Genomic DNA, 18,657 nt, shown 5'->3' on the forward strand with positions numbered 1-18,657 from the left:
CTGATTACTTTGTTTTTTTTAAAAAGGGGCAAATGCTCTTTTATCCGTGCGTGTTTAGAAACCTAACTATGACCCCAATTTTTTCAAGCTCATTTTACTGTGCTTTTCAAAATTAGAGTTACCATCTGACTCTGATTTCAAGTGAGAAAACTTATAAAAATATGGTTAGATTGGTATTTTGGGCTTATAAAAGTAGGGTAAAATAAGCAATTGTCCTTTTCTTTAAAAAAATAGCATGTTCAAATAATCCAAACAAGCCAAATGATCTTCTATATTCTACATAGTATCTAATCGACTTTAGATGATGATTCCTTTCAGTATAAAGCCAGCATATGTTACCTTTACAAACACTGCATAACACTATATAAATTAGAGAATATCCTAAGATTTCCAAGAAAAAAAAAACATCTTGCCATCCTTATCATATAAACCGATGGACCCATTATTTCTCACCATTAGATGTACTTTATATATACTAAAACAAATGCCCGTGCGTTGCAACGGGTGAACATTATTTTAATTCTGTGAGAATTCGCTTGGATATATATTCTGTTTTTAGAAAATTATGAGCTGCAATTAGGAATCTGATCGTCTCAAGTTAGTATGCGAGTTTTTCTAAGAAATTTCTTATACGACTCCTTCTAAATTTTCAAAAGCGAACGAACTTAAAAATTAAAAATTAACTCAAATACGAATATGTAAGGAACTAACTTAAAAACTGACTCATACACAGATGACGTACCAAAGTATCGGCAGATCCAATTTTTTAAAAAAAATAATAAATACTTAATTAATCACACTCTAATGGACCACTCTATTTTTCATGAACGGGAGATTTGTTTCGAACAAAACCAAATGAACACAGCCTTAATCCAAATTACATACGGACACACTAAGTTGTTTATCTTCCTGTCAAACCACACTGGACACAGGCACACGGCTGGGTCTGGGAACAAGAACACGACATTGGGCACGTCATGCGCGGGCACGTGCTGGGGAGATCCGAGTGACGCGCAGGCGGACTTGACATACGACTTTCGAGATGCACCAACGAAAAAGTTTGAGAGCAGATTTCGTTTTTAATGTTTTCGGAAAGGAAGACACACGACACGGGCAATTGAAATCGGAGTAGGAGCAACGTACGAAATTTTGTTCGGCAAAACCATCTTAAATTTTTATAATAGTAGATTTATATATATAAGAAAACAAATTCCCTCCTCTCCACCTTCCGCTATTTATTTTATTCTAGCATGTATTGATGATATATCACATTCCAAAAATAATATTGTCCAATTATATTTAGCCATCCTAGCGTATTCATGTAGACTACAAAGAGCCTCATGTCCCACCCAATCCATCCATTAATAAAAAATTGACAACATTATATCAGTAATCCAATTTTTTTTAAAAAAGGAAAACACCACTTTTATGTTACACTTGATTTGGTATATATGTTCCTCGCAAAAAAATGGCATATATGTTTTCCAACGAAAAAAAGTCTAAAAAAGACGATGAAGAAGATTATAAATAATTGCTGAGAATTATTCACGCAAGCAATACTGATCAAAAACATATGGAGAAATCATATTTTTGATGTGCAACAAATGTTTTCATTTTATAAGTGTATCAAACAAATCTACGATGTATGCCCGCGCATTCGCGCGGGCTAAGTTGGTATCTAAATATTGTTTCTCATACAGGTTTATACTAGTGAAGTTAATGGATATACGGAAGGAAGTGCAGTGCCCTATATGCTTAGGTAAGAATATGCTTTCCCTAACTTGCTTCCAGATGTAGAGATAAAAACCCTCTTTACTTTGCACAATTCCCTCTTTACAGTTTCACTTCATATTGTCATTGGCATGTTGGATATTGTTCTGTAGATGTAAGATTTTTTAATCACTATTTTTTATAAAAGTGAAGCAGCAAAGTTAGTAGTCCACATATTTCTGTTATCCAAGTATGTATATAGTTCGCATAAAAAAATATTGTGTATAATTGCTGTCCACTGATAAATAACAAGATGACTAGAGAACATACCTGTTTTACTTTGGTAAAAGCTACATCACTATGCTCATGTTCTACATATTTTAGAGAAGCACAACTAGACAGAGTTTATTACGCTAGGTTGAGTAAGCTTCTCATCTGTGAAATTTTAACTAGCATCTCTGCACAAACTGTGCATAGCTGATCATCTGAGTGCATTACGGCCCTATTGCAGGTATTATCCAGAAGGCAAGGATAATTATGGAGTGTTTGCACCGGTTCTGTAGGGACTGCATAGAAAAATCCATGCGGCTTGGGTATGGTCCCTAACATTATTCATCTAAAATTCTGTCAATGTCATTTTGAAAGAATAGACCTGACTGGGGTTTTGAAATAGAATGTGGTACTTACTTTTTATGATAATCTGAGTGGCACATTGTTTTTACAGAAATGATGAATGCCCAGCATGCCGCACCCCTGCAAGTAGTCATTCCTTGAAGGTTGATCCTAATTTTGATGCTTTAATTTTGACGCTGTATCCAGATCTTCACAAGGACGAGGAAGAGGTGATGCATAAGTTTTCTGGTTGTTGCACTTAGCTATTTCATTTAGTTTTCACTACAATTTGCTTGACCACACAGGAACTTGCTTTCACTGAAGAGAAGACTTGTCACAAAAAGGTGGGTTTAACTGACTGTGTCATAGTATATTTAATGCAGGGAAATTATTTTCCCTGCCCATTTGGAATTTGTCTTCTGTTTATTGTTACTGAAATTAGCTTTTTTTTATCAATGGAAGATCCAAGCATCCACCGATGAGGCACCTCATAGACGAAAAGAAGCACTTGGGAAGAAGCGCTCCGCTGCAAAAGCAATAGGTTCTTCAAGTTATATGGTTGGATAAGAAAAGTCAAGCTACAGCCATTCACAGTGCATTTGACCTGGCTTGAGCCTTGTCCTCAACAGGAGCAGGAGAAGCGGTGGTTAGAGCAGGATATACCTATCAGCTGTGGTAAATTTAAAATTCGGAACTGGAAAACCAAGTATCACGGAAATGATGTTTTCTCTCATTTAGTAAATACAGGACATATTGACTCAAATTGGCGGATTGAAATCCTTCCACAAGTAGGTGAAATTTGGTCCATCTATATGAACTGGACATCTGACTGGACTCCTTCCAGCATAGCTACTTGCGAGTTCACCATCGGTGAGATCGTTGAGCGCACAGAAGCAAGTATAAAAGTTTCCCTTCTGACCCAAGTTAATGGCTACAGAGCGGTGTTCAAGCCTGACCAACGTAGGGGAGTTCTGAAGATACCTATAAGAGATCGTTTGAGGTTTTCTCATCGAATACTCTCCTTCCGTTTGACAGAGGAAAGAGGTGGTGAGCTTCGTGGCTTCTTAGAGCTTGATCCTGGTTCTGTTCCTGACATTTTCCTCAACAGGGAAGAAAATAACAATGATGGTTGCAAAGGGTTGTCTCAGTTGGTGATCATTCACAAGGTCCAAAGACAAAAAAAGCTCGCAAGTTTCATGTGCCACAATCATCCCCCGCTGGACATGAAGTCACCAGCAAAGTGGACAGCCATGAGGAAAGAATGGTAAATCGTCTAGCTATTCGGCTAAAGGTGAATCGGTCTGAAGCACGTGTTTGTCGCCCGCTGTCTGCAGAACATCGTGAAGATCTTTCTTTGCAAAAAAAGGTATCCTTTCAGAAGAATGGTGATAGTTCCAACAGGTTTGGTGATTCCTCTCAGCCAATCTGTCTCTCCCACAGTATAAATGCGGCCTCCTCGGGTGTCTCCAGACCAACCAACAGAAAGAAAGATGTTGATGGCAACAGTAGACTGAACTCCAATGGTAAAAGGAAACAAAAGAAGAATGATCTTCCATTTTCTGTTCACTTGAATTTTAAGAAAACGTTCGGTGATACTGCCCATAGAGCTGACAGACAATCTAATCCATCTCCTGTGACAAGCAAAGTAGACATTCAAGGTAAAGGAAAAACTTCAGACACAGATGATAAGCACAATGCCAATGCTGAAGCTACTAATACTGTTCGTCAGAATGAGCATTCCTGTTCTTTAGAACTTCCATCCCCATATCCAGATTTCTATGATTTTGAGAAGCTCAGGGATATTAATATGTTCGCAGTTGGTCAGATATGGGCCCTTTATGATGAACTTGATGGCATGCCAAGATTTTATGCTCGAATTAAACATTTCGATGCATCCAACTTCAAAGCTCATCTCACATGGTTGGAGTACAATGCAGCAAGTGAAGAAGAGAAAAAATGGACTGATGAAGAACTACCTGTTGCTTGTGGTAAGTTTTGCTTAGGGTCAACAGAGGTATCACATGACAGACTCATGTTCTCTCACATTGTTTCATGGACAAAAGGCAAAAAGAGGATTGCCTATGAAGTATATCCTAATAAGGGTGAGGTATGGGCTCTTTATAAGGATTGGAGCATGCAGTGGAATTCAGGTGCAGACAGCCATCGGTCTTATGAGTATGAAGTTGTTGAAATCTTTGTCAGATTTCTCAGTTAATGATGGTATCACTGTTGTCCCATTAGTCAGGATTAAAGGCTTTGTGAGTTTATTTGCAGCGGCTAAAGACAAATCTACAGTTGTGATAGCATCGAGTGAGTTGCTTCGATTTTCTCATAATATCCCCTGTTACAGGACAACTGGAAATGAAAAAGTAGGTGCCCCGGCAGGGTTTATGGAACTTGACACTTCTTGTCTCCCCATTGACATGGATATGATATTTCCTTCTGTCACCCTGGACTCTTACATCTCCCTTGGCAAGAAAAAGGGCAGTACACTCATTGATTTGACGACTGACAGTAGAAGTAGTAGAAAGGATCCTGGAAATGAACAAACGGAGAATCTTTCTGAAGCACAAAAGGAGAGTCTTTCTTCTGAAAAAAACTCATCCTTGCCCAAAAATGGCCACGTTGCCAATGGTTTTGGCAATAATTCTGGGCCAGGCTGCCCTTCCCCAACCCCAACTATTTTTTCATATCCTGATCCAGAATTCCATAACTTCGAAGATGACCGCACATGTGAGAAGTTTGAACCTGGGCAGATTTGGGCTTTATACAGTGATGTTGATAAATTCCCCAAGTTCTATGGTTGGATAAGCAAAGTCGAGCGACAACCATTCATAGTGCATTTGATCTGGCTTGAGGCTTCTCCTGAATATGAGCAGGAGAAACGGTGGTTGGAGCAGGACTTACCAGTCTCTTGTGGTAAATTTAAAATTCGGGACTGGAAAACCAAGTATGAGAGAAATTATTCTTTCTCATTTAGTACATACAGGACAGAATGGCTCAAACCGGCGGATTGAAATTCTTCCGCAAGTAGGTGAAATTTGGTGCATCTACAAGAACTGGACATCTGAGTGGACTCCTCCCAGAGTAGATACTTGCGAGTTTGTCATTGGTGAGATTGTTGGGCGCACGGAAGCAAGTATAATAATCTATCTTCTGACCCAACTTAATGGCTTCAGAGCGGTGTTCATGCCCGACAAGCAAAGTGCAGTTATGGAGATACCTACAAGAGATCGTTTGAGGTTTTCTCACCGAATCCCCTCCTTCCTTTTGACAGAAGAAAGAGGTGGCAGGCTCCGTGGCTTCTATGAGCTCGATCCAGCTTCTGTTCCTGATGTTTTCCTGTATAGGAACACTGTTATGGGCTGGATAACGTACCAGCGTTACCGGCGTGGCATGAGAGGTGTGCCAGGCACAAAGGCAGCAGTGGCGGCTGACGCTCTGGTATCCATGAGTGCTAGGGCCTCAGCCACCCATCCACCACTCCTTCGCAACCTCACCAAGCACTTTAATTCCACCCATAACAGACACTCCATGACTTACGAATGCCATAGCAGACTCTTGAGACAGTAGAACTGAAATTCGGTCTTAATTATGATATATCTTGATGTATGGTTCTACTCATTTTCTGTGTACATATATGCCTTACCTGTAATCTATTCAGAAACCTGTTACTAACATTCTAATTATGTGGCCTCTCTTACTTGTCAAATGCCATGTTTTGCCAAGGATAAGCCCTGTTCAAAACCATCATAACATGCATTCTATTACAGTTGCCTCTGCTGGCTGCCACCCTGTGGAAGGGGCTGCACTGCAATCAGTACAACTTTTCTACAAGTGTTTTATGTGTTCAGTGATTTTCCTAATTTCAAATGCTATTGTGAAATCCTGTCAAAATGACATAAGTTGTGTTTGGCTCCTGAGCCCTGACTCCTGTTGGAACTGTTGTCAGCATATAGTGTTGTCTGGCAGCATGCTCCTGTATGTATGAACCTGTACTTTCTGTATTAACCTTAATACCATCAATGTTTTACCCAGGGATAAGTTATGTTCAAAACCCATCCTGACATTCCATTGCAGAGGCCTCTGCTACTGATTACTGAACGATGCCCATGGAAGGGTTGCAAACTTACAGTCAGTATCTTTTTTCTTTCTTTCAGTACATTGTAATCAATAAATTAGTGTACCCAATTTTGCCAGAAAAAGATAAGGCCAGGAACTGTAGTACTCTACACAGTTTTTAGTGTGTTCAGTGATTTAATTGGAAACGTAAGAACATCGAAGATGCACGCTACTCATTTTTGGCTTTCTGTAGTTCTGTCATTCTGTTACTCGTCCAGAAAATACACCTTTTTCTTTTTCTGTGTCGACTCCAATACCATTGACTTGGAACACATCCTACTTGCTAGGTTTGGCAGAGAATGATAAATGGAATGACTCATAAATTACTAATAACCCAGAACATATCAAGATAATTAGTGATTTTTTTATTAAGATTGTTTCCAAGCTACACTACTACATGTATGCGATATTGGTATCCATGTAGTATTGTAAGATTGTTTCCTAGTCAATCTTTGAAATAGGAGGTGGTGTTTGTGCACAAGAAATTTTGCCTTGTTTTTTGGGTGCATGTGTCACACAGTTGACATTTCTCTATTAGTGATTTTTTTTGTATGTATGCAGGAACTGATGCACTAAATTTTATTTTTTTTATGTAAGGGCCAGATAAATTGCAGTGAAGAAGTTGGAAAACAAGGACAATTTTTGTGCCAAAGGCCTTTTCCAGATCTTGACAACATTTATCAGCTGCTAACTGTCTGCGAAGTTCATTCTTCAGCAGAGGCGAAAACCTACTGAGACTTTGGACTGGTATGGTGTTCTTCAAGTGGAGGCAACAGCAGATGACACCACATTAAAATATCAACATGACAAACTTTGCCCTGTGGCTTTTATCCTGATAAAAACACTCTTTTCTGGTGCTGAATCTGCTCTCAACTTGGTTTCAGAAGCTCATCTAATACTGTGTGATCATATGAAGAGATCTTTGTAGTATGACAGCAAAAGGGAGTATGCTTCCATGAAAGCAGCACACAAATCTAAACATCTCTCAAACAAAAGGGAGTAAGAACTTCTTTGCATTCAAGCTGCATGAGCAGGCTGTGCCGTCGAGATTCCTTTTAGCTTCAGCAAGCGATTACCGAACTTCGTCAGAAGCGTTTTGGCGCTGATATCACAGCAGACCCAGTACATTAAGCTTTCTTCAACCGAGGGAACACATGGATACAGAAACAAGTTCAAATGTTGAGCAGATCATGGTGCCTTCACCAGCTGCAGCTTGAGCTCCTAGTGCTGGTTCTAATTATGTGCAAATATTGATAATTCAGCTGTAAGTCTATCTACTGAACATCATGTCCCCATCAAATTGGACATCCATGGGGAAAGAAATGCAGAACATGAAGGAGAATAGGATATCAACAGAATTACCAAAAAGAAGCTGGTGATACTGCTTCTTCGGCAACTTTGGTGGACTGCTCTTAGAGCTATTGGGCATTCCCAGTGTTTACCGCTCAATGAGCCCTCTTTTCATTCTTGGTTGTGTGACAGCCATAAGAAGATGGTCAAGGAACATCGCCGGGGATTCGACACCATCGCAACACTGGTAGCGTGGACGATTTGGAAGGAAAGAAACAATCGGGTCTTCAACCAGAAGAGCAGAACATGGGCGGAGATTGCAAGGGTTATGACGGGTGAAGCGGAGCTTTGGCGGCTGGCTAGAGCCGCAATCCCTGTTGTGGTAGTCATTGTGAATGGAGAAGGGTCGCCAAATTTAGTTGGAGATTAGGCTTTTGTTCTTCGTTTCCCCTCCTATATCTTGTCCCTTTCGTTTTTTATTTCTGACCCACTTTGTACATACTTATATTCCTTCTTAATACAATGATGCGCTCCTCGCGTATTCCCAAAAAAGTCAGGACTGAACAATCCTGTGATTGCCTACCACGATCCAGACCTCTGTGATTTTGGCAAGTTTAGAGATGTCAACTGGATTGAAGTTGATCAGATCTGGGCACTGTATGATGACCACGATTTCATGCCAAGAGTCTATGCTCGAATAGATCACATTGATACATCCAGCCTCAAAGTTCAGTTCACTTGGCTGGCTGGAGCACAAAGCTATGAATGCGCAAGAGGCGAAATGGACTGATCAAGAATTGCCTGTTGCTCGCCGAAGCTTTTGCTTCGGAGAAACATGCATTGTAGAAGGGTTACTGGAACTAGATACTGCAGCTCTTCCAAGTGAGTTGGATTCAACATTTCCTTCTATTGCTCTCATCCATTACATTTCTCTCGACACGAGACAGAACACTGAATTCACTAGTTGCGTGTATCCTGTTTCTGAATTCCACAAGTCCGGTCATGTGATAAGTTTGAACATGAACAAATTTGGGCATTGCACAGTGACCATGATAAGTTCCCCAATCTCTATCTCTGGATAGCCGAAATCAAAGCTGGAGCCACTCAGATTGCATTTGATATAGCTAGAGGTTTGCCCTGAACCCGAACAGGAGAAGCAATGGTTGGAGCAGGATACACCATGATCAGTTGTGGCATCTTTAAAATTGGAAACTGCAAATCCATGTGCGATTCAAATCGGCAAATTATTTTTTTTCCCAAAGGTAGGTGAGATTTGAGCCATCTACAAGAACTGGTTCACCTGATTGGGCTCCTCCCACAATCAGTAGCTGTGTCTTGAGTATGCCATTGGCAAGATCATCAGGTGCTCTGAAGGCAGCACACTGTTTTCTCCTCTGAGTAAAGTAGATGACTAGATGGACATAGCTTGTGTTCAAGCCTCACATTGGGAAGGAGATACTGGAGATACCTGAGAAAGAGAACCTCAGGTTTTCGCAGCAGATACCTTCGTTCTCTCTGGCAAAAGAAAAGGGTTCTTTTTTTCGCCGGGAAGGCCGAAGGAGGCCATCCGAATATATTAAAGAAGAGTAAAAATTATAAGAAAAAACATCACAATGCACCAAGGTGCATGACAACACACCACGCGCTACCACCCAAGCACAAACCGCTGAGGGTGAAGCCTAGCACCAAACGACCCCCGCTAAGCGTGGCCGAACGCCGCTAGGCCTATGGCAACACCACAGAGACAAGACTCCGAAAACGATGCCACCACGGTGGTCACGACATCCAGGATGCCGCCATCGCCTATCTAAAAAAGATGTGGTTTTCACCCAGAGAAGCTCATCAAGAAAGGAAGAGGGTACCCCTCGACAATGCCCCAAGAAGGTTACGACGCCCGAAGACGTAGCCGCTGCCAGCCCGGTGCACCACCGGACTAGGCTTTCGCCTGGGACCCTACAACCTTGACTACAGATCACTGTCCACCAACTCAGAACCACCACATAGACAAATGGCAGCACGTAGCTTCCGCCATACTGCACCAACGCTCCTCTGTCGGCTGACTTCATCGAACCACACTGCACTGACGCCCCTTCGTCAGCCGACATCAACCACCGCCCCTGAGAGCTGGCCCAGGACCCCTCCGTTCCACCACCCTCCGGCCTCCTCGCCAACTTTGGACGAAAGGAGAACCCGGGACTGGATGGCATTGCTTTGGCAGCCTGGGCTTCCCCCGCTGACGAGTTGCCGCCTCAATCCAACCCAGAAACTCCCCATAGAGAAGGGGAGGAGCTCCAGGAAGGGCGAGGGTGCCGACCGGCAATGGAGAAGACGACCAACCGCCACCAGCACCCTTTACACTGCCATCTGGGCTTGCGCCGACGCCAGTGAAGCTACTGCTGCTTCGGCTCCGGCACAACCCACCGGCGCCCCGTCACCCGGTCGCCGCACCCCATCTAGCCGCGCCGCACAGCCCACTCGGCCGAGGAAGGCACTGCGGCGGCACCCTGGCTGCCCGGCTACCGAGGCCTGCCCGCGCCATGGGGGCTCGCGGCCGCACCGCCGAGCCGCGCCATGGGCTGCCGTTCGGACGGCCGCACTACCGAGCTGCGCGAGCCCGGGCAGCCCGAACCGGCCGCACGCTGAGCTGCCGCCTCCCAGCCGCCGCGCCCGGGCAGCCGCACCGGGCCGCCCGTGCTGCCGCCGCCGCTCCCAGCCGCCACCGCCTCCAGGCTGCCACCGTCCCAGCCGTCGAGCCGCCGCCACCGCGCCCACGCTGCCGCACCGGGCCGGCCACGCCGCCGCTGAGCCGCCGCCGCCGCCCCCCAGCCACCTCACGCCGCCGTCGCACCAGATCCAGGCACGGGGTGGCCGGATCCGGCCTTGGAGGCGCCGGATCTGCTGCCTCCCCGCATCGCGCCGCCGTCGCCACCTCCGACCGTGGTGGAGGGACTTCGCCGGCGTCGTCCCGTCCACGTCGCGCCAGGGAGGAGTCGCCAGGAAGGAAGGGCCTTGCCGCCGCCTTCCCTGCTCGCTGCCGGCTTTGCCGCCGGTGAGCTCCGGCGGCGGTGAGGCGGTGGGGAGGGAGTGGAGGCGTGGGCGGCTAGGGTTTTTCACCCCCCGAGCCGCCCGCGCGAGAGCGACGCGAGGGACCGAAGGTTCTTCCCCCCCCCCCCCCCCCCCCCCCACCCTTCCCCCCAAAAAAAAAGAAAAGGGTTTGAAGTTCAGTGACTTGTATGAGCTCGAGTCTGCTTCTGTTCCTGACGTTTTTCTGCAGAAGGAATGGAGGATTACCACCCAAATTTCAGCTGTTCAAACACCTGATTTATCTGAATTTACCCAAATATAGATTCGTCTGGTCATGCTAACTTTTTGTGCAATTCATCATTCATGTTTACACAGAGAAAACTATAGTGCTACTACCTGATGAGGTCTCAGTGTTAGTGCCATATGGTGGTGAACTGGTGATTCAATATTCAGTAAGGAGTTTCCTCATGCAGACAGTGAGACAGACAATGACCACAGGTCTATACAAATGAAATATGGAATATTAAATTTTATATATAGGAGTTTCTGCTACACATAAACAAAGAGCATTCTCTTTATTTCTTGAGCACGTGTAGTGTGCGGTCCGGAAATACTATCATGTATTCCCCCCGTCCCAAAATATAACAATTTCTAGTCTCTAGAATTTGTCCCAAAATATAATAACTTCTACACCAACCTTCTCTTCTCAACTAATCAGAACCCTTCACCATTTAATTTTTCTACATACCTCTACATTTCATCCAATCACAACCTTTCCCTATTTAATTCTACATACTTTCTTAAGAACCGTGTCCAAACTCTAGAAATGCTTATATGTTGGGGCGGAGGGAATAAATGTTTGCGTGCGGCTTAGACGACGCTCCAAACACCTGTTTTTTCCTTTATTGTTTTGGCACCGCACAGTTTCTATTTTTAAGTAAATTTATTACAGAAGTTTATATGTTCGATTTGCATTCATTTTTTAATTAAAAGTTTGTGCATATCAAAATTTTCTGAAATAGCTTTTTATGTTGGACTAGACACATCTGCGCTGGGCCGAAAGTGTTCGCGCGTGAACATTCGTCCATTAGACCCACTCGTCCATATACGTGGCCTATTTAATCGGCAAGAAAGAGATAAGTATTAGCATTTAGCATGGACAATTCCCTTTCTCTAGATGGCTTATATTCGTCCAATATTGCTACTACCTTAATAGCGAAATTGTCCTCCTATCCTCCAACCGCGCGCACCGCCTCCCATAACTACCGGATCAATGTTTTATGTCAAATCACCCTATAACCTATCCCTACTTATATGGGCATAGCCTGTTACAATGTAGGCAACCACTGAATCAATGTTTTTATCTCAAATCACCCCATAGCACATTCCTAGTTCTGTTATCCCGACCCGTTACAATGTACATGTGGTACTGACCCGTGCGCACTGCCTCCCATAACCATCGGATCAATGTTCTATACCAAATCACCCTATAACCTATCCCTACATATATGGGCATAGCCTGTTACAACGTAGACAACCATCGGATCAATGTTTGTGTCTCAAATCACCCTATAGCACATTCCTACTTCTGTTATCCTAACCTGTTACAACGTACATGTGGTACTGATCCATTATAACATATACATGTTAAGTATAAGGAAGAATATGAGTAAACACTTCTCCCTCCATTTCAAAATATAATCATTTTTAGAATAGTGCCAAGTCAAACATTTTTAGCTTTGATTATTAATAGCAAAAAAACATCAATCATGTAAGTTTGATGTTATTAGATTTATCATTCAACAAACTATCATAATATACAACTCTTTTTATTTAAAATATCTTACTTTTATAGATATTGTTGTTTAACATACCATCTCAAAAACTTTGTCAAAATTAAAAATACTTATATTTTGGGACGGAGGGAGTTCTTCATTTTTTTTCTCTCAATTATATTTGTTTTTTTTCTCTCAGTCACATTCTTTTCTTTTCTTAATTATACATCACGAATTCACAATACAAATTATTGCAGAAGAAACCCAACTATTAAATCCACAAGTAATCATAGAAAACGTCAGGCAGGCAGTCAGTACACTCACAAGTACGGCCAATGAAAAAAATATATACTCCTATTAGAAAAAGACACCTGTCCTTGATCTCAAGGACTTCACTTCCCAGCATGACACGTGTCCAACTCGACCAGTCTCCTACTCACTCACCTCACCTCTGCCTCTGCTCTTCCTCCAAGAACCTAACCACGCCCACCGCCCACCACGGTGGCTCGCCGGCGCCGGCCGCCGCGGATCACGTTCCAGCCCCAGCTCAGCTCGGAGGTACCATCCGTTCACGCATTTGCGGTCCATTGCCCCCTTGTTCTTTCGGTCTTCCCCTTCTTGGGTAGGTTGGCTGAAGCCGGGTTATGCGTGCGTGTTAGGGTTTTTTTTTGGATCGGAGGTTTGGTTTTGCGTTTCGGGGGTTAGTGTGTTCTTTGCGAGGATAATGGCCAGAGATTTGATCGTGCAGAGCTCTTGATTTGGGTGCCCTAGGAGGCTAGGGTAGTAGACATCGAGTAGGATCGAAATATTTCCCCTCTTTCTTTTTCTGCAATTTTTTTAAAAGATTTTTATGCATGTATGCCACTTCAAAATGTGGTGGTTTGGAAAGATGCCATCCAGTTTTTTTTTAAAAAAAAAAAACATTTCAAAATGGATGCCTTTTGTTTTGAAGGAACTGTATGTCAATTTTCCAAATTACAATTTTCTCAAGTGAATAAGACTACAAGAGTATACCCAAATGTGATTTCTTTTTTTCCCAGAGTATTCATAATTTTGCCATATATATTTCTTCTGTTAATAAAAATGTCCTTTTGTATGCATGCAGGGCCTGATGCACTGAAAGTTCTTCTCACATTTTATTGTTCTTGATAACATGATAGGTAGAGCATGTTAATGCCATTCTGGAACAAGTATATGTGAAGGGTTTCTTGGTCAAATTTCTGGAATACTTTGATGGAATGCAACAGAGAGGAGGCCTTCAGGGCCAGAGAAATTGCTGTAAAGAAGCTGGAAAATAGAGACTTTGTCGGCGCCCGCAAGATCGCGATTAAAGCTCAAAGGCTTTTTCCTGAGCTTGAGAACATCTCCCAGCTGTTAATTATCTGTGAAGTTCTTTCTTCAGCTGAGGCAAAGATCTCTGGAGAGTTGGATTGGTATGGTGTTCTTCAGGTGGATAAAATGGCAGACGAAACAGTAATAAGAAGGCAATACAACATACTTTCGTATCGGCTTCATCCTGATAATAATACTCTGTTTGGTGCCGAAGCCGCATTCAGGTTTGTTTCAGAAGCTCATGCAATATTGAGTGATCATGTGAAGAGGTCTCTGTATGACACCAAAAGACAGTGTGCTTCAAGAGAAGTGGCCAAGGAGGCTACACAGCCACCAAACAAGACTGATTCAAACATAAGCAATGTGGCTGGATCCATGACACCATCTGCTTCTGTGCTTGTATTCTGGACAATATGTCCGCATTGTCAGAAGCGATCTCTGTACTACCAACGGAACTTTTTGGCCCGCTGCAGTGATTGTGGTAAGAGGTTCTTCACAATCAAACTGCATGAGCAGTCTGTTCCCTCGAGAATCCTATCAACTGCTGCAAAAAAGTCTCAGCTTTCAACGTCAGAAATGTTATCATTTCAACGAAGTAGTGTCCCCAATCAGCATCAACAAGGTAAATGCTTGGTTACAAGAAGCGAGGCCATTCAATTTTCAGCAATGAAGCAAACTAAATCTCACATCTGCGCTTTTGACAATGATAAGCCTGGAACTTTGGTACCAAAGAGTTCTGATCTTAAGTCCATCTCTGTTAAGAATTTGACTAGAGAAAGTGCACCTGCAGAGGAAAATGCTGCAGAATCATCCAGTCTTCAGATATTGGGTAAGAGAAAGCTTTATGTTACCTCTGACAGCAGCCATGGTATGAACTCCAATATTAAGAGGCAAAGGAAGTATACTTGTCCATCCGATTCTGATTCGAGTAATGAGCAGATATGTAATGATGATGTTGCTGTTCCTGATAATCAATCTACTGGACAGAATGTTCCCATCGAAGTGGACAGTGAAGAGGAAAGAAATGCAAGACATGGAGGCAACCAACAAACTTGTAAGAAAAATGTTACTGATACTGCTTCTCAGAAGTCTGTCAATTCGGTGATTGCCTACCCTTATCCAGACTTTGATTTTTGCAAGTCCAGAGATGCTGAAGAAACTGATGAATCCATAAAACAATATGGCTGGGCTGGTGACATGGCAGGTAAAGGCCTGGTGACAAGAAGTGACAGAGTTCAATTTTCAGAAATTAGCCAAGCTAAATCTCATGTGCCTCCTGCTGACAACGATATACCCGGAACTTTGGTACCAAGGAGTCCTGATCCAAACTCCACCGCTGTGCAGAATTTGACTGAAGAAAGTGTATCAGCAGAGACAAATGCTCCAGGATCATCCAGTCTTCAGATATTGGGTCGGAGAAAGCTCTGTGATAGCTCTGACAGCAACCGTGCTATGAACTCTAATATTGAGAGGAAAATGAAGTATAATTCTCCATCTGATGCTGATTGGAGTACTGAGCAAACATGTAATGATGATGTTGCTGTTACTGAGAATCAATTTGCCAAACAACATGTCCCCACCAAAGTGGACAGTGAAGAGGAAGGAAATGAAAAACATGGAGACAATCAACAAAGTCATAGGAAAGATGATACTGATACTTCTTCTCAGAATTCTGCCAATCCTGTGATTGCCTACTCTTCTCCAGACTTCTTTGATTTTGACAAGTCCAGAGATGTCTCCCAAATTGCGGTTGATCAGATCTGGGCAGTATATTATGGTCATGATTGCATGCCTAGAGCTTATGCCCGAATAAATCATGTCGATCCTTCCAACCTCAAAGTGCAGTTCACTTGGCTGGTGCACAACACAGTAAATGAACAAAATTCCAAATCGACCAATGAAAAACTGCCATTTGCTTGTGGGAACTTCTGCTTAGGAGAAACAGATGTATTGCACAATCCATCGAGGTACTTATTCCACAGTGTTTCGTCGACAGGCAAAAATGGGAACTCCTGTGATATAAATCCTAACAAGGGTGAGGTGTGGGCTCTTTATAAAGGATGGAGCATGCAGTTGAGCTCTGATGCAGATAGATATCAATCATATGGGTATGATATTGTGCAAGTCCTTTCCAGTGGCTCAATGGATGATGGTGTCACGGTTTCACCGCTGGTCAGGATTGCAGGGTTTGTCAGTCTATTTGCGAAAGCGAAGAATGAGTCATGTTTTTCGATATCATCATGTGAGGTACTTCGTTTTTCTCACAGTATCCCCTTCTATAGAACGAACGGAAATGAAAGGGTAGGTGTTGCAGAAGGGTTCCTGGAACTAGACACTGCAGCTCTTCCAAGTGACTTGGATTCGGCATTTACTTCCATTACTCTTGAATCCTACATGGCTCTTGACAACAAAACAAATATCGAATTAATCAGTTATGTATGCCCTGATTCAGAATTCTACAACTTCGAACAAGACCGCTCGCATGATAAGTTTGAAGCTGGCCAGATTTGGGCTCTTTACAGTGATACTGATAAATTTCCCAACTTCTATGGTTGGGTAAGCAAAGTTGAGATGGAACCGTTCAGCGTGGATTTGGCCTGGCTTGAGGCTTGCCCTCAACGAGCGCAGGAGAAGCTGTGGTTGGAGCATGATGTACCTGTGAGCTGTGGTACATTTGAAATCCAAAACATGGAAACAAAGTTTAATGGAAATTGTGCATTCTCTCATTTAATAGAAACCAAACAAATTGGAGCAAAGTGCAAGGTTCAAATTCATCCAAAGATAGGTGAGGTCTGGGCCATCTACAAGAACTGGTCAAATAAGTGGGTTCCTTCCCGCAGCACTCGTGGTACTAAGTATGCTATTGGCAAGATCGTCGACTCCACTGAAGCTTTCACATTATTTGGTTATCTGACTAAAGTTGATGGTTACATCTCTGTGTTCAAGCCTGATGTACGAAGGGGAATTCTGAAGATTCCTGTGAAAGAGAACCTGAGGTTTTCTCATCGAATACCATCGTTTTGTCTGACAAAAGAGAAAGGTGGAAAGCTCCATGACTGCTATGAGCTCGACCCAGCTGCTGTTCCTGATGTTTTTCTACACAAGAATTGAAGGAAAAGAACTCCCACAAAAAAGGAGTAATCTTAGAAATTAAGAGTGAAGATATCTCATGATAGAGTCATCTAGCATTATGATATGTATCTGAGTTTCTGTACAGGGCGCGCTCAATTATGTTAGAAAAGTATTCATGTTTCATAATCATGACTAATTTCTGTTGAATTTCACGCTTTCTGGTGAAACTGATCTACAATGCTGATCTGTTGCTTTGCTGTCTGAAGAAACTAAGAAGAATATGTATTCTTCTCAAGTTTGAATTATGTATTTATGATACATAACATTAATGTACTTATGTGTCTGACCATCAGTCAATGTGCATGTTCCTATATTTCAGCCAAGTATTGATGTTACTTTCTAGTACTTCATTTCGCTCTGAATAGTAACTAGCTCTCATGTTGTGGTGAAATCAAACTAGAATACTGAAACTTCACCAGCTTGCTGCCTGCTTGGTTACTGATCAGGTTCCTCAATGAATGTTCAGGCAAATCTGAAAATGCGATGAAAGTAGACTACCAATTTTTTTTTTGGATAAAATGTACTTTACTTCGGTTTTTAATAGATGATTCCATTGATTTTTTGATATATGTTTGACCATTTGTCCAAATTAAAGAAAATGTGCAAATATGAAAAATATAAGTCATACTTAAAGTGTGTTTACTCATAAACCGAAACACAACTAAATAAGTGATATTTATGTAATATTTTTAGTAAGATGAATGTTCAAAAGTCAGAGGGGGTACTTACAATCGTTTTGCAGAGTAAACTAGCTACCATAGCTGCTGGTATTTGCACACCATTGATATATTATACGCTGCATATAGGATTGAATGTAAATGTGCATATCTGTGATTCTTGGTTCATTTTTACCTGTTGTGTGCGAGATCATTTGTAGGGGTGAGTGAAATATCATTATCCATCTTCCACATGATTTACTTTGCTTTGGTTCGGAGTTCAGACTGGCATTGAACTTCCCCAGTTACCTTCATTTTGCATAATCGATCAGAAGTTCAGACTACGTGTGAGTATGTGATTGCCTTTCTTTCAGTTTTAGACTACGTATGACACAGGTTTGCAGCCAGCTAGCTTCCAACTATCAAGTCTGAAAAGTGAAAAGAACATCACCGGTGGATCATTTCATACAAGTGTTCAGGCTTCAGAGGTTCAGAAATCAGAACTCTGTCAAGAAGAAGCTCAGAAACTTGTTCGATTTTTTTCGATGGGGAAGTTCAGAACTTCAGATACATATCATAAGACTAGTCTACCATACGATCTTAACTTTGAGTCTTGAGGAGGTATATTCAGTTATTTGCTCTTGAATTCTTCAGGCATCGGCAACCGACGGAAAACGAGGAAAACACCAGCCCTCCTCTTCACCTCGTTTTGCCCCCGTCACCAACACTGGCCCACCACCTGCTGCTGACCTCGCCGCTTCGGCATCGCCGCCGCCCACCGCCTCCCTAGGCCATCCCTCTAAAACCCTAACCCTAACCCTAACTTGGCGCTTGTCGTGCGTATACACGAATTAGCATTCATGCTTTTTTTTTTTCAGCCTGCTTTTGCATGGTTGTGTACCTGTCCTTGTGGTGAAGTGGACCTTTTCTCGATATGGGCTTTGTTTATGTCTTTTGAACCTTGGCTTTTAAAATTTGGGTTAATTGGATCCAGTGGCGGAACC

General features: G+C 42.6%; 1 protein-coding gene and 1 pseudogene across 2 annotated transcripts; both read left to right on the top strand.

Moving 5' to 3' along the window:
• The first annotated feature begins 2,023 nt into the window (after positions 1-2,023).
• Positions 2,024-8,164, top strand: LOC127755925 (uncharacterized; annotated as a pseudogene).
• A 4,802-nt stretch (positions 8,165-12,966) lies between these two features.
• Positions 12,967-17,144, top strand: LOC127753762 (uncharacterized). Of its 2 annotated transcripts, none has more exons than XM_052279186.1 (2): positions 12,967-13,091; positions 13,639-17,144. In XM_052279186.1, the coding sequence occupies exon 2, from the start codon at positions 13,767-13,769 to the stop codon at positions 16,974-16,976; it is 3,210 nt and encodes a 1,069-aa protein (XP_052135146.1). In that variant the 5' UTR covers positions 12,967-13,091; positions 13,639-13,766; the 3' UTR covers positions 16,977-17,144. The 2 variants fall into 2 exon arrangements, with proteins under 2 accessions (XP_052135146.1, XP_052135147.1); XM_052279187.1 differs by having other exon boundaries at positions 13,694-17,144.
• The last annotated feature ends 1,513 nt before the right edge of the window (positions 17,145-18,657 follow it).

Source organism: Oryza glaberrima, chromosome 11 (genome assembly GCF_000147395.1).
Source record: "Oryza glaberrima chromosome 11, OglaRS2, whole genome shotgun sequence".
NCBI classification, from domain to species: domain Eukaryota; kingdom Viridiplantae; phylum Streptophyta; class Magnoliopsida; order Poales; family Poaceae; genus Oryza; species Oryza glaberrima.

What these genes read in the sequence shown, in the direction of transcription:
- LOC127753762 (XM_052279186.1), top strand. Translation starts at nt 13,767, where the DNA reads ATGGAATGCAACAGAGAGGAGGCCTTCAGGGCCAGAGAAATTGCTGTA.